The 14,254-nt window shown below is 38.8% G+C and overlaps 1 protein-coding gene across 11 annotated transcripts in view; it reads left to right on the top strand.

Annotated features, from left to right (window-relative positions):
* The window catches only part of LOC130555529 (B-cell scaffold protein with ankyrin repeats-like), a 61,784-nt gene that overhangs the window by 11,703 nt on the left and 35,827 nt on the right, over nucleotides 1–14,254 (top strand). For 6 of the 11 annotated variants that reach the window (XM_057335853.1, XM_057335870.1, XM_057335862.1 and 3 more), the window contains 6 exons: nucleotides 3,368–3,810; nucleotides 4,272–4,667; nucleotides 6,976–7,082; nucleotides 8,140–8,278; nucleotides 8,415–8,557; nucleotides 12,089–12,203. In XM_057335853.1, coding sequence (XP_057191836.1) covers nucleotides 3,798–3,810; nucleotides 4,272–4,667; nucleotides 6,976–7,082; nucleotides 8,140–8,278; nucleotides 8,415–8,557; nucleotides 12,089–12,203 — 913 coding nt within the window. In that variant the 5' untranslated portion in view covers nucleotides 3,368–3,797. Of the gene's footprint in view, nucleotides 1–2,507; nucleotides 2,560–3,367; nucleotides 3,811–4,271; nucleotides 4,668–6,975; nucleotides 7,083–8,139; nucleotides 8,279–8,414; nucleotides 8,558–12,088; nucleotides 12,204–14,254 lie in introns of all 11 variants that reach the window. The other 5 variants (XM_057335906.1, XM_057335880.1, XM_057335898.1 and 2 more) reach the window with 5 other exon arrangements.

The following is a 14,254-nucleotide window of genomic DNA, read 5'->3' as shown; positions in this document are numbered from 1 at the left end:
GATCCCTGTCTGATTAGAAAATCAAGATATGTGTGTGTTATTGCACATAAAAATGGCTCGTATGCATTGAAACGTGGTTTAATCTATACTTACAATGTTGTTCATAGCACAACAATCAGTGATAATTCTATGTTTGTGAACTTCAACAGCCATCAGAATATTTATTTTCTCCGAAATGTAACTGAGGTTCATTATAAAAGCAAAGGTAAAAACATAATCACAAGCCATGTTGATAATAAAAAATAAAATAAGCGTTTTAGTTTAATCATTGAAGACCTTGACAGTTTTATCGGACGCACACTCACAAGACGTTTTTTGCATCGCTCTAACCAAAACTATACGACAAGCAGTACATCTTGACTGGTTAAATAATGACTGAACAAACAGATTTCTATTCCTTAAAATTCTCTCCCAGATTGCTGAACTAAATGTGAGAAAGTGATGACACAAAATTCCAACATCCTCAGCATTCCGAGGGCCAATTGGTCTTGCCTCAGGGGAATTTGTCTAATAGACCACAGCATTCCAGGTGTCACTGAGCAAAGTTAGTTAGTGTGTCTGAAGACTGTGAGACTAAAAGAGATTGACTAATTGCATTGTCGATTCAAGGCCCCCTGATATAAGACTCTTACACTTAAAATTGCTAAGGTGTTAGGGCTAGAACAGTAAGTCTAAGTAATGATTGCAGAGGGATGTTTATTCTACAGTGGGTGAGACAGAACTGATGTGAAAGAGCGCAGATAGAGATAAACAAGTTCTGAGGAAGTGGGCTTTGGTGTTCAGGGTCCAGGTGCATTCTGGAATGTGGCAGTAGTGTCGCTTCGCTGCATGAAAGTGGTTTGGTCAGACAGAGTGCAGGATGAATCAGTCAGTCTGAGGAAACATTAAAACATTGTAGGAGGGGATGCTGGCACTCAATCTTGAGTTGACTGTGGTTCATCATTTCTATCAAGTGTGCGTGATTACTGTACTCTGTGTGCTGTTGTTTTTGTGATTGCCTGGGTAACACTGACCACATTTACATGGACGTCAGTAATCAAATTATTTGCCTTATTCTGAGTAAGTTAATATTACGATTAAGGTGTTTGCATGAGTTGTTTTAAGAATATACCTTTCATGTTCCCGTTTTACATGTTACACTACATAGTTCCATTAATGGCATACGTCATTACGTCCCTAAGCGACGCAGTTCGGAGTTCCCTCCGTAATTTCATGTATCAACAAACAGTTCGTCTTCGCCATGGTACCACATACAGTTTTTGGTGTTTCATTTATTTTCTAGAATTTTTGGCATCGCTATCTTTCTTGTTTCCCGTTTGGACCAAAAATGTGCTTTCTTGCTTGAAGCCATGTCATTTGCTGTAAAACGAAACGGCTGTCCACTGCCGTGCGTGTGAACCTGTCGCAAAGTGCTGCGAAAGTTCCTACCCGCCGGTAATAGTGCGATTAAGGTGTGTACATGTGTATACCGCACTTCGATAATGAGACTAAAATAGGAGTACTCCACCCGTCTTAATTCGATTTGTGTTTACTACGATTATGAGTTTAGACGGATTAAACTAATCAAAAAGCTGTGTTTACATGGTCCATTCTTAATCAGAGTATTGTCTTAATCGTGTTAATATCGGATTATTGTTGTCCATGTAAACGTGGTCATTGATATGCATTAGATGATTGTGTGCCCACTCTGATTAGCTCCCCTTCACTCATTTTAATCTCGTTTAAGTTGTCTTTCTAGTCAGAAATGATCCAAGCCGCTGAAAACCCAGTGAACTTGATTTTCAGATTTTTGTGTGGCCCTTTCTAGAAATACCAGAATTTTTGCTGTTTTAATCACTGAAAATTAGTTGAAAATTCATTGAAACGTTGTCATTGTTATAGATAAATCACAGTGACTCTAAAAAGTAGCAAAGCAAGCATTTGAGTGAATATTTTTTTTGCATCATCTTAACATTAATAGATTTTGTGATTGTTCTGGTATGCACAGTCATTAAACGTTTTATTTAAGAGTTAATTATTTCTGCATGATGGCAGCACATTAAATTTTTAACTTTTGCCGATACAAACATGTTGTGCTCACATCCATAAGGTTTTACAAAATAAATGTAATAAAAATGGCAGCAGGTAAAATGTGACATTGATCAGACAAATTAAATTGATGCTTTTATATTTGTACTATTTTAGGATTTCCTAAAATGGCACATATTTTTTTTATCTTTAATGCAAACGATTTGCAATGTATTTGCTAAATAAATTACATATACCAAATGACATGTTGTTAGTGGGTTACATCGTAAGCTCAAACATGTGCATTTGAGAAAATTGTTTAATGGCCATTCCACCTTGGTAAAAAAAAAAAAATGTTCTGCCCATGATATGTTAAAATTTCCTCTTTTTTGACCAGATTCTTTTGTCTTATTTCTAGTTAATTTGATGGTTCACAAAAATGAAAACTTTGTCATCATTTATTCACCTTCATGTTCAATGTATATGACTTTCTGATGCAGAAGACAAAAGTGTCAGGAACAATGAGTGCAAGGCAGAGGACCCAGACAGCAGGTGAGGGGTTAACAAAAAACTTATTTAATATAAATACAAAACAAAAACCCACGAGGGGGTAAAGCAACAGCACAATGGTATAAACAGGAACATAGACTAATTACACTAAACTAGACAAGACTAAATATAACACTAGACATTAACTACAAATAACTAAACTAGATTAACACAGCCATACAAACTGGGAGGGTGACAAGGAACAAACAAAGCAAAATGATCCAGCAAAAGACAGAAGACACAGGGGCATTAAATAGGGAACCAAATCAAGAGGGGAACAGGTGTAGGGAATGAAATCATTAACAATCAATAAGGAGGAGACGAGGGGGCGGGAACAAAGACGAGACCTGAGGGGGCGGGAACAAAGACGAGAGTGCATGGTACGTCATAACAACAATTATTAAGTGCATTGTGTACAAGTAGTACTCCAAATAAAGTTTACTTATTATTTTATATCAGTAAGTCTTACGCGAGTAAGTACATGTTAATACATTTAAACTATATTTAGTAGGAAATCAATTCATTTTAAATGTATTGCTTTTTTACTAGGGGTGTTCTGCAAAAGAAAATCATACAAGTTTGGAATGATGAGTAAATGATTGTTTTGGGGGGTAAACTATTCCTTTAATTGCTACAAAATGTATCACTCCAAACTATTAACTAAATAATGAAACTGCATATTTGTTTGTTTCATTGATTGCTTGTAGATTTACTTTTCAATCATGATAATAGTTGTTTCTAAAATGTCACAGTACAATTATAAACATAAACAAGGCTATAAGTGTGCATGTGTGTGTTTATTCTGTCGCAGGGAATGCTGGAGGGTCTGTGCTAGCACGGTTCTTCCTAGCTCGCGTTTTACGACCGGAGGCCTGCGTGGTGATTCTCCTGTGTCGAGGATTTCTGTAGCTTAGTGGGTAGAGCATGGCGCTAGCAACGCTAAGGTCATGGGTTTGATCCCAGGGATTGCACATACTTCGACTCAAATGTGTAGTATAATGCAATGTAAGTCGCTTTGGATAATAGCTTCTGCCAAATATGTAAATGTTTTACAGGAAACAGAGAAGGAAGCTGTAATCATCATCTCACGTCATCTTTACCATTCCCACTCCTGCATTTTCATTACACTGAAACTACCAAACCGTGAATAGATATCAGCCGGAGTGGACAAAGGTTCATGTGTTTGATCTCACACCCTCCCCTTTACAGAACACCACATCACACAGTACTGAAGAAGAGAGATGAGCAAAACATGTGAGTTTACCTCTTGTAATCTATTTTGAACTTTATCTTTCTACATTGTGTTTGACAATTTATGCCAGTTGGCATTTGGCAATTGATTTATGACAATTTACGAAATATAAATTTTGGTTGACTCAAATCATGTTTCATAAAGATTTCAAAAGCTCTGTTAACAGCAAAAGAACACCTGTGATACATGATTTATGATTTATTACTTTGCTTAAGTGTAACAATTTTTTTATCCCTGACAAATTGCATAGTTTTAAACTATGTAACCATAAGCTGCACAGTAGAACTACTCCTGTAAATCACTTGTAAAATAGTTTGAACCTTGAAAGTATGGTCTTAAAATACAACTGCCTATATACTGTAATCTATCTGTATTTTAAAATGTCTGATATATCTTTATAAAAACAAAACAGTAAAAAGTGTTTTCTGTAAATTAAAAGCAACTATATCTCATCTCTTTATAGCTGAAGATCTTCTGATCATCTATGAGTCTGAGGCAGAGCAGTGGGCATCATACCTGCGCTTCCACCTGGCAGGTTCCATTCCTGAGTCCGGCATCTGTTGTTATGACATTGCTATGGTAACCAGTCGCAATGATGACTTCCTACGACTGGCAGGGTACAAATGCAAGCTGCTTATTCTGTCGCGGGGCATGCTGGAGGGTGTGTGCCAGCTCCAACGGTTCTTCCTGGCTCGCGTTTTACGACCGGAGGCCTACGTGGTGATTCTCCTGTGTGGAGTGGAAAGCATTGATCCTCTGCTGGAGCTGGTTCCACTGAAGGGCGAGAGCTGTCTTCAGATCTCCAGCGAGCAGGAACCCCAGGAGTACCGCTCGGCTGTGACAGAGATTGTACACCGAGGTGAGGAGATTTGGGAAACTGAAAAGGTGACTGGTGTGGAGACGATGGCTGAAGGTTTGAACTATTATCCCCTAGAGCAAAACCCTTGACCTCAGATCACTCTTGTGGAACATTCCCTGTAGTAAAATTCATACTGTAGGTCGCATTGAATAATTAATATGAATTTAATAGACATTTACCTCAGAGGACTTGTATAGTCTCTCAGAGGCAGTTTTTGTCATAATATTTCTCACTAGGAAACCATCCTTGATCTAATGTTAGTCGCTTTATGTGTCATTTTGAGACACTCGGCAACCCTGTTGTGTGAAGTAATGAAGTCCCATTTAGTAATAATAATAATGATGAGACTTGAATAGCCTAAGAAAGCTCCCATTGAATTCCAGTAGTAGTCAGGTAAATGGAGAGCACCAAACTCCCATGCAGCAGCCGCATTGTGACAAATGGTTTGTTGTTGCAGGTTAAACAGCACTGGGGGGAGTTTAATGGGGTTTACATTTTTCTGCTGTAATTGGTGATTCTGGAGACTGTAATTATGGAATAGTGTGCAGAGAGGACCAGAGACAGAGCTGTTCTTGGCACATATGAGACTTCATTATTCCTTGCTGAGCCTGACAAGCAATTACTATCCTCCCATAACTGCATCACAATCTGCTGATCTTTTGGGAATAATATAGTCAACATGCTGGAGAACTGGGTATATATACACACAACCCAGTGTCTGGCTCAACCAATTTGGCCCGCCATTGTTTTCTTACTCTATTGCACAGAGACTATAATTGTCTTTGCTTTAGTGCTGTAATTTACCGGGTGCATTATATGCAGTACATTATTTGACATGCTTAAGTACTAATATAATAATCAGTAAGTGACCTAAACAGGGACCATTTTGCTATGAGGACATTGTGTATTATTTAATCATCTGATGGGGAACTCCATTAAGAAAATATTTACTGCATTTGTACGATTAATTTTTTTAAACAAAGAATTGTGTTATGAAAATATATTAAAAGGGATAGTTTACCCAAAATAAAAATTCTTCATTCAACTCACATGTTGTTCCAAGTCTGCATCACTTTTTTCAGTTAAACATCATAAAAGTAAATGAGGACTCAAGCATCTCATTTTGTGTTCAATGGGCGAATACAAGTCACAAGGATGAGTAAAATATGTATATATTTTTGGTGAACTGTTCCTTTAATGCCCGCTCACTGGGGTGACATGACGCTTCATTTTACTAAAATAAGCCATTCGGGCAACATGCAATTTATCAGTTATTATCTCAAAGAGAACAGGTTGGTTTAATCCACCCGTCTCATATTAATATTTTTGTTCAAATATATAAACATTATAATCTTATAACGACACTAGTTCAGGCATGTGCATGTTCATTGTTTTTTCAGTTGTCACCTTTCCAGCAGGTACAGTTTGATTCCATCAGAGGTTCTTTGCTGATGGCTTCTTCAGTACAAGGGGCAAACATTATGCAAATGTGTGCACTTCCTCATGCGTCAAACTCCGTACTTATCACTGAATATGTAAATCTTGGTCGCCACATCTGGAAATAGTTTCAAACGGTTGCTGTAGCTAACATGACAGAGAGATTATCTTTGGTAGATTTTATTAAGCTTTGTTTTAAAAGACAGCAACTGCAGGACCATCAAAAGATTTTGGAAAATAAACATCAATTTAACTTTATTGAATAATCTGGGTTATTTTCAAACCATGGTGAGATCAAAAAGGGACAAATCCAACTGTTGGGCTAGGTTGTTTCAACCCATGGCTGGGTCAAATATGAACATTTCTGGGTAAATTTAACCCAAGGATTGGGTTTGTCCCTTTTTGAAAGTGAAAGTGACCTATTAGTCAGATATGGTGACCCATACCCGAAATGTGACCTCTGCATTTAACCCATCCAGAGAGTAGTGAACACACGCACAGCAAGTGGTGAACACACGTACACCCGGAGCAGTGGGCAGCTATCACTGCAGCGCCCGGGGAGCAAGTAGGGGTAAGGTGCCTTGCTCAAGGGCACCTCAGTCGTTACCTGCCGGCCCTGAGAATCTAACCGGCTACCTTCTGGTCACGAGTCCGACTCTCTAACCATTAGGCCATGACTGCAATTTTCTGTGTTGTCATGTGAATAATTAATATAAATTCAATTCATTTATTTCACAAACTGTCCCACAAGAAGTCCTGTGTGCTATATGTTAATTCTTTCAAAAGTTCTGTGCAAGCCTCCACATTTTCCCCAAAACACGTACAAATATGTGATTGTGCGGTTGGTCAGTAATACAGCGTGTTTCTCCAGGTGGACAGATGCCGGTCCAGGAGCTGAAGCTTGAGAAGAAAGTTTCTGCTGGCTCGCTCGCTGCAAAACCCTCTTTACTGGTCCTACCCAATCGCATGCTATGTGAGGTCAGACACACATTTACATTAGCCATTTCATCAGACTTTTGAGCGGGGAAGTTGTTCAATGAGTATTATCGGCAAGCAATATTTAAACAGAATGATTTTGCATTGCTGCTCATGTATTAGATAGGGCTCATACTGGACCCAAATTCAGAACCACTCTATGTACCCAAATGCTTACCAATATAAACACTGTGTGTAAGCTATACTGTTTCCACACTGTAAAAAAAAAAGTTGACAAAACTTAAAATAATAAGGCAACCGATCACAAGCAAATCTATGAGTTTTCTCAACAAATGTGGTCTGAAGTCCACACAACTCAAAATGTTTTGTTAGTAAAACAAGTTGTCAAAACATAAATATTCATGTTTACCTAACAAATAACAGAACTAAATATTTTTTGTTGGCTGAACATAATTAGAGAATATAGATTGGTTATTTAAAAATAAACAAATGTACTTGTCTTTTACTACAATTGTAAATGTTTTCTGCCTTAAACAGACCCAATCTTTGATCAAGTAACTGTTTAAACAGTTTGTGTTGAGTGTTTATATACCGGCTTTGCTGTTGTGTCATGCACTTACACCTCAACATTGAACACACAAATCTCAACCATGGTAACAATCAAAAACCATCATTCATTAAAAGAACTCTAAACTCAACAGATAACTAACAGTAACAACGATATTAAAGCATAAATTAAGCCAGCAAGAACTAAAACACTAATCTTTAAAAGAAAAACAAATAAGAAACACAGAATTGAACATGCTGCAATGCTTCTTGGGAACTTTCAAACTCTTGCAATATTGCTTGTTCAGAATACACTGTTTTGTAAGTTGGGCAAACTTTCTGACGCATTTTGGCCAAAAACTTGAGAATCTAAGTCCAGTCAACAAAATAATCTTTGTTAGAAACATGTTTAGGCTAATTTTGTTCAGTATATGCAAAACAATCATTTGACTCCTTTAACTAAAAATGCTATGTTCAAGTTACTTATTTATCTTTGTATGGAGAACATTTTGCAAGTTGGATTTTTTACAGTGTGCCGTGTATGTCTTCATAGAGTCCAGGGGAGATATTCATTCTACTGCAGGAGGTCATGACCATCAAAGATGCAGAGGTGGAGTTCAGTGGAAAGAAGCAGACAGTGAGAGTGAAACCTGTCAACTGGAATGAAAGCACACTCTGTGTGTATGCCCCTGGTAAAGATGCTTCAGTGCATTTATACAGTATATTGATATCAAATGGATGTTTAGGCAGTCTTTCCATCAACATACAATGTATCTGTATGCCATGATATCATCATCATCCTTTGGTTGTAATATCTGTGTTTTGCAGACTTCACCGTTGGAGATGTGTGTGTGACGCTCTACTGTCAAGGAGTGGTTAAAGGCAAGGGCTGTATACAATACTACACCATGATGGGAGAGGTTGCTCACTGTCTTCAGCAAGCTGCAGATCCTGTTAAATTCATGTGCCAGGTAATCACATGTCTCTTTTAATAACATAAAAACAGAGATTGAAAGTTTAGCTTCACCTTTTTAAATACATGAGAGTTTCTGAGGAATCCGTTTTTTGTTACATTTCTTATTTATCCATATTTTGAAAAGCTTATTTTTTTTAAAGCCATTATGAGAAACGTCTTGGTTACAGATGTAACCTCAGTTCCCTGATGGAGGGAACGAGACGTTGTGTCGAGCCGACAGATGGGGTTCGTGTCCCTGAGAACCAATCGCTTTCGACTTCTTAGAAAAGGCCAATGAAAATTGGCGATTGAAATTTGCATGCCGGACTCCGCCCCCGGATATCCGGGTATAAAAGGGAGACAGCGTGCCTCATTCATTCACCTTAGTTCTGAGGAGCCTGAGACCTCTCACGACTGCTGCAGTTGGCAGCACGTGTTGAGGCAAGAAGGACACAACGTCTTGTTCCCTCCATCAGGGAACTGAGGTTACATCTGTAACCAAGACGTTCCCTTTCTGTCGGTCTGTCGACGTTGTGTCGAGCCGGCAGATGGGGTTCCTATGGAAAACGCCACAACACTGTGCCCTGTCACAATCTCTACCCAGGGGAATTCGCCGCAGGAAGGGACAGTCCGCTGCACCACGTCGTAGAGCCGGCAGTCTTGTAGTTGCTACTGAGCGAAGGCTCCGAAGAACAAAAGGTCAATGAATGAGGCACGCCGTCTCCCTCTTATACCCGGATATCCTGGGGCGGAGTCCAGCATGCAAATTTCATTCTCCAATTTTCATTGGCCTTTTCTAAGAAGTCGGAAGCGATTGGTTCTCAGGGACGAACCCCATCTGTCGGCTCGACACAACGTCGAGAGACCGACAGAAAGGGAATTAGCATTTCTTCTTGCACATATTCATTCATTCAATTTTATGAATGTAAACATTAAAACAGTGGATTATGATGTTTTTTGCCTTATGTCTTATATTGTCATTTTTTAAAATCTGCTCAATAAAAATATTTAAATCAAAATTCTACTATACTAGGAAAAATTACAATTGTAGTCAAAAGTGCACTAGAACCGTTTTCTTTCCTACTTTCTCTGGGTCCATCAGAACAAAGACATTAATAAAGATTTGGAACAACTTGAGGGTGAGTAGCCTAAATGAAGACAGCATATTCATTTTTGGGCGAACTGTTCCTTTAAAGAGGTCTTATTTTGCCTATTTTTCAAAGTCTTTATTACCCTATCCGTGTTTCAGGGGGAGGGTCAATGTAAATTTGGGGATTCATGATGTCCCAGGAAAAAGCTTGTAGTCCCCAGCTATACTACTCACTAACTAAATTTAAAGAAGTGAAATTCCTTCAGACCTCCCCTTTAAGGAAATAGAGGCTGATGTTGGCAGGCTTTAGGCTAGTCATATTCTGTTTGCCAGTAAGGGGTTTTACACCAAATTAAGGGAAAGCATTTACCATTTACCCTGGCAAGCCAGTTTACACTTTAATAGCCTTGCAAAAGCTTAATGCAGTATATGTACTGTAGGACTATTTACATACATACTGTAAAAATAACACAGTGCTGAATGACAGCTCTAAATTGAAGTTTATTAAATTTACGGAGTGCAGAAACTGGGTTTATGAAATGTTTTGTATTATTAATTTCCTGCCTAACAGTCTATATAAACAACATTTTGACACATTCATATGACAAAATGAAAAAGTTTAATATTGAGTATTAAACTTACTGATGAATGGGATCCCATCTATCATCAGGCTACTCCTATATTAGGTTTGAATTCCATATTCTCCTTTGATCCCTCAAGGGTCTAATCTTGTGTGTGTTCCTCTGGTGTGTATTAAGCCATGACAGTCTTCAGGATATTTGGGGTTTAGCCAGCCATATGCTTTTTCTGTTTTAATCATGCTAATTGAATTAGTGTTGTCCTGTAAGATTTGGTGGCTTTATTAATGTAGGCATGCTCTGGTTAGCCTTGTGTACTGAATGCTACATTATATTTCCATACAGACTGTACAATGAAAGTAAGATGGATACGATCCAAAATATATAAATTAGCCCTGTGATGTACTGGCCAGTGGCCACTTCTCCAGGGTGATTCCCTGTCTTCTAGCATGTGATGGGATATTCATATTCACCTATTTAAAATGGACAAATGGGTGGAATATAGATACAGATTTCTATTTTACATTCTCAGAAAGTCACTGTAGCGAGGAAGGCGGGACGAGAGCTGTGGGGCAGGAAGGCGGGGCCGGTGGCGTGAGTGATAATGAGTATCAGCTGTACGCGCACCGGTCCCGCATGCCTCACAGGGGAGCTCGGGAGCATAAGAGGACGAGCGACGGGACTGCCGACGAGAGAGGACCGGGCCCGGAAATGTTAAGTTTTGTGTTTATGTTTGTGTGGCCGGCAGTCGTCTGTGAGGGGCTGCCGGCCTTTTACTTCCGTATTATTGTTTGTTTATTTTTGATTAAAGTTTATTGTTAAATATTCGCCGGTTCCCGCCTCCTTCCTTACCGTTTTATTGAGCTTTGTTACAGTCACATTTATATTATTTATATATTAATAATATGCTTTATTATTAGATGTGGTAAAGAATGATAGGCACTGTGTGTCTTTTTTTGCAATCTGGGTTGACATTTGCTTTGGAGACTAGATTTTCACTTTGATTTAAAGGGGTCATATGGAGCGAACACATGTTTTTCTGTGTATTTGGTGTGTTGCCCATGCATGTAATAGACACGTAAAATTGCAAAAATTAAAGTGTCGGAACAAAAGATGCATTCTATCTAAAAGCGAATGCTCACCCAGACCTGCCTGAAACACCTCGTGTAACCACACCCCTACAAATCCACGTCAGTTCTTGGTATGATTTGACTAAGACCGCCCAAATGTATTCACAAGTAAGATGGGCGTACCTGTCAGTACAATTGCTTTGGAATCTGATGTTCCAAATATGGTAAGAGGCCTTACATTTCTGTCACACGCTTGCAGTATTCGACCAATCACTATGCACTGGTTAACTGGCCAATCATAGCACACCTCGCTTTTCAGAGCGATGAGCTTTGTTAAAAATCTGCGCATTTCAGAGAGGCGGGACAAAGAGGAGATACAAACATGCACGGTGTGTGGAAAATACAGCGTTTTTGAACCTTAAATCGTGTATACACTTTACATTACATCTAAAACAAACGATAATATTCGTTTTCGCCTTTAACTATCATAAGGTGTATGATATATTAATCTTAAAATACTTTCTTTTGTCACATTCAAATATGCACAGACAACTTTAAAACTCTTCATAAGTTGATTTTCCAAAAAGTATAAACACTCTGCCTCTGTTGAAGATGCCTCTTTCAATATATTGGTCAACCCAATATGTCAACCAGTGTTGGGATCTGTTTGTCCAAACAATGGAGTTTGGGAGTCTTCGTGAAACCTGTTTAAAAAGAGTAATTAAAAAAAAAAAGTCTGTTTTGTGTCACCAAATCACTTCAGCTTCGTAGAGTGAGGTTTGATGTGTCTCCATCATTTTATTTTACAGGCCTTTCAGGTTCCCTCCATGGAGAAGCTGGATAAAACTCTGGCAGCATGTCTGGTGCAGAAAATGCCGACAGAAGGTTTTCAGGGCCTGCAGTGTGATCAGCTTCCATCCTGGGGTAAATGCTTCTCTAGTTCAGCATTACTGTGAAAAGCAGCTCCTTTAACCAATATTGAGTCTCACCAAGCGCCTGCAGACAACCATTTCAACATCAGCACAAAAAGGCTAATGCTACCAGCACTTTATTTTACAGTCTGTTATAAGCATGAATAAATGATGGAGGCAAGCCGCCTCGGCCCACAGCAGTGCATTACTGTGCACTTGTTCTCCCTGCCCACATAAATGCAGCATGACCCAGATCCGATGCGGTTCTTCACAGAGCAATTGTCAGTGTTATACTATGTGGCCATACTAAATGTCTTTAAACTATCTTTCAACAAGAGCTAAACTCAGTGGGGTGGTTTCCCGCACAGGGATTAACTTTAATCAGGACTAGGCCTTAGTTATATTAGGACATTTAAGTCGTATTTACAAACATGGCATACAAAAAACATCACTTGTGTGCATTTTGAGACAAAACAATGGCACTTGTGTATTTCAGTTTAGACAACTCTAACATTTACTGTAGTCTAGGATTAGTCTTAAACCCTGTACGGGAAACCACCCCAGTATGTTTAACTTCTTGTGTAACTTTTATTCAGACACAGTTGTTTAATAAAATATGTTCATTCTATTTCTATTAGGGATGTGCACGAATGTTCGAATATTCAATCCTCAATAATTATTCGAAAAATAAAAATGCTATTCGAATATTCATATTTTTCATAAGAATAAAAAACTGCGTCACCACAGGTTTAGAATAGTCTTGTCTTATTTAACGCTTCTTCACTTCATCTGTAATGACTTTATAATATACAGAAAATATAAAAAGGGCTGCACGATAATTTATCGCGATACCACTAAATCCTATTGAAATCAAGCTGGCTGCGATATGCAATGTGTCAATATTTTTTTAATGCGTAGCTTGTGTGTGAAGCACGTCTCAGGGATCAGTATGAAATGCTGCTCAATCTAAAAGCAGTGCGAGTTTGAGTTGCTTATAACGTGCATTTGAAAAAGCAACACCCGTCAAACATGATCATTATAAATATACTTTATTATCATAAAAATACCTGATGAGGCTTGAATAACAGTGATAAAAAAGATGTCCATAGGCATTTCCTAGATTCTAGAATGTGTTTTGGGCTTCTTCTGCAGTGCATAATTGGAGTTTCCGCACGAGAGCGCCCTCTGGCTTTCGGATGCAGCAGCATTTTCCAGTACTTCACTCAAAAGCTGTGCATAAATCACGTGATATTTATCGTCAGTTTATCGCGACAGCCCTAATTTGTATGTGTTCCTAATTCTTTGTTCAGTCAGATCGCTTTAACGTAACTGCAGGGTTGACCGATGAAGGTAGGAGTAAAGTCCAATATACTTTTAATAATTGATAATACTCCAAGCCATAAGTGAAACGAACCAAACCTCATTTCTCTAAGATGTTCTGATGCAGAGATATAGGTATTGCAAAACGGTTTCTATGCTATCCTGTTTGGTTGCTATGGGCGTGGCTTAGCATCTGTCAGTTGATGATACTCTAAGCTATGAGTGAAACGAACCAACCCCTGTATCTCTACAATGTTCTGATGCAGGAATATAGGTATTGCTAAACGGTTGCTAGGCTAACCTGTTTGGTTGCTATGGGCGTGGCTTAGCATCTGTCAGTTGATGATACTCTAAGCTATGAGTGAAACGAACCAACCCCCGTGTCTCTTCGATGTTCTGATGCAGAGATATAGGTATTGCTAAACGGTTGCTAGGCTAACCTATTTGGTTGCTATGGGCGTGGCTTAGCAGAAGCCAATTGATGATGCTTCAAGTCCCAAGTGAAACAAACCAACACCCATGTCTGTACAATGTTCTGATGCAGAGATATAGGTATTGCTAAACGGTTGCTAGGCTAACCTGTTTGGTTGCTATGGGCGTGGCTTGGTATATGCCAATTGATGATGCTCTAAGCTATGAGTGAAACGAACCAATTCCCGTGTCTCTACGATGTTCTGATGCAGAGATATAGGTATTGCTAAATGGTTGCTAGGCTAACCTGTTTGGTTGCTATGGGCGTGGCTT

The sequence above is a fragment of the Triplophysa rosa genome, linkage group LG1, assembly GCF_024868665.1.
Source record: "Triplophysa rosa linkage group LG1, Trosa_1v2, whole genome shotgun sequence".
NCBI classification, from domain to species: Eukaryota; Metazoa; Chordata; class Actinopteri; order Cypriniformes; family Nemacheilidae; genus Triplophysa; species Triplophysa rosa.
The sequence above is the reverse complement of the archived record's forward strand: the minus strand, read 5'-3'. Positions and strand labels throughout refer to the sequence as shown.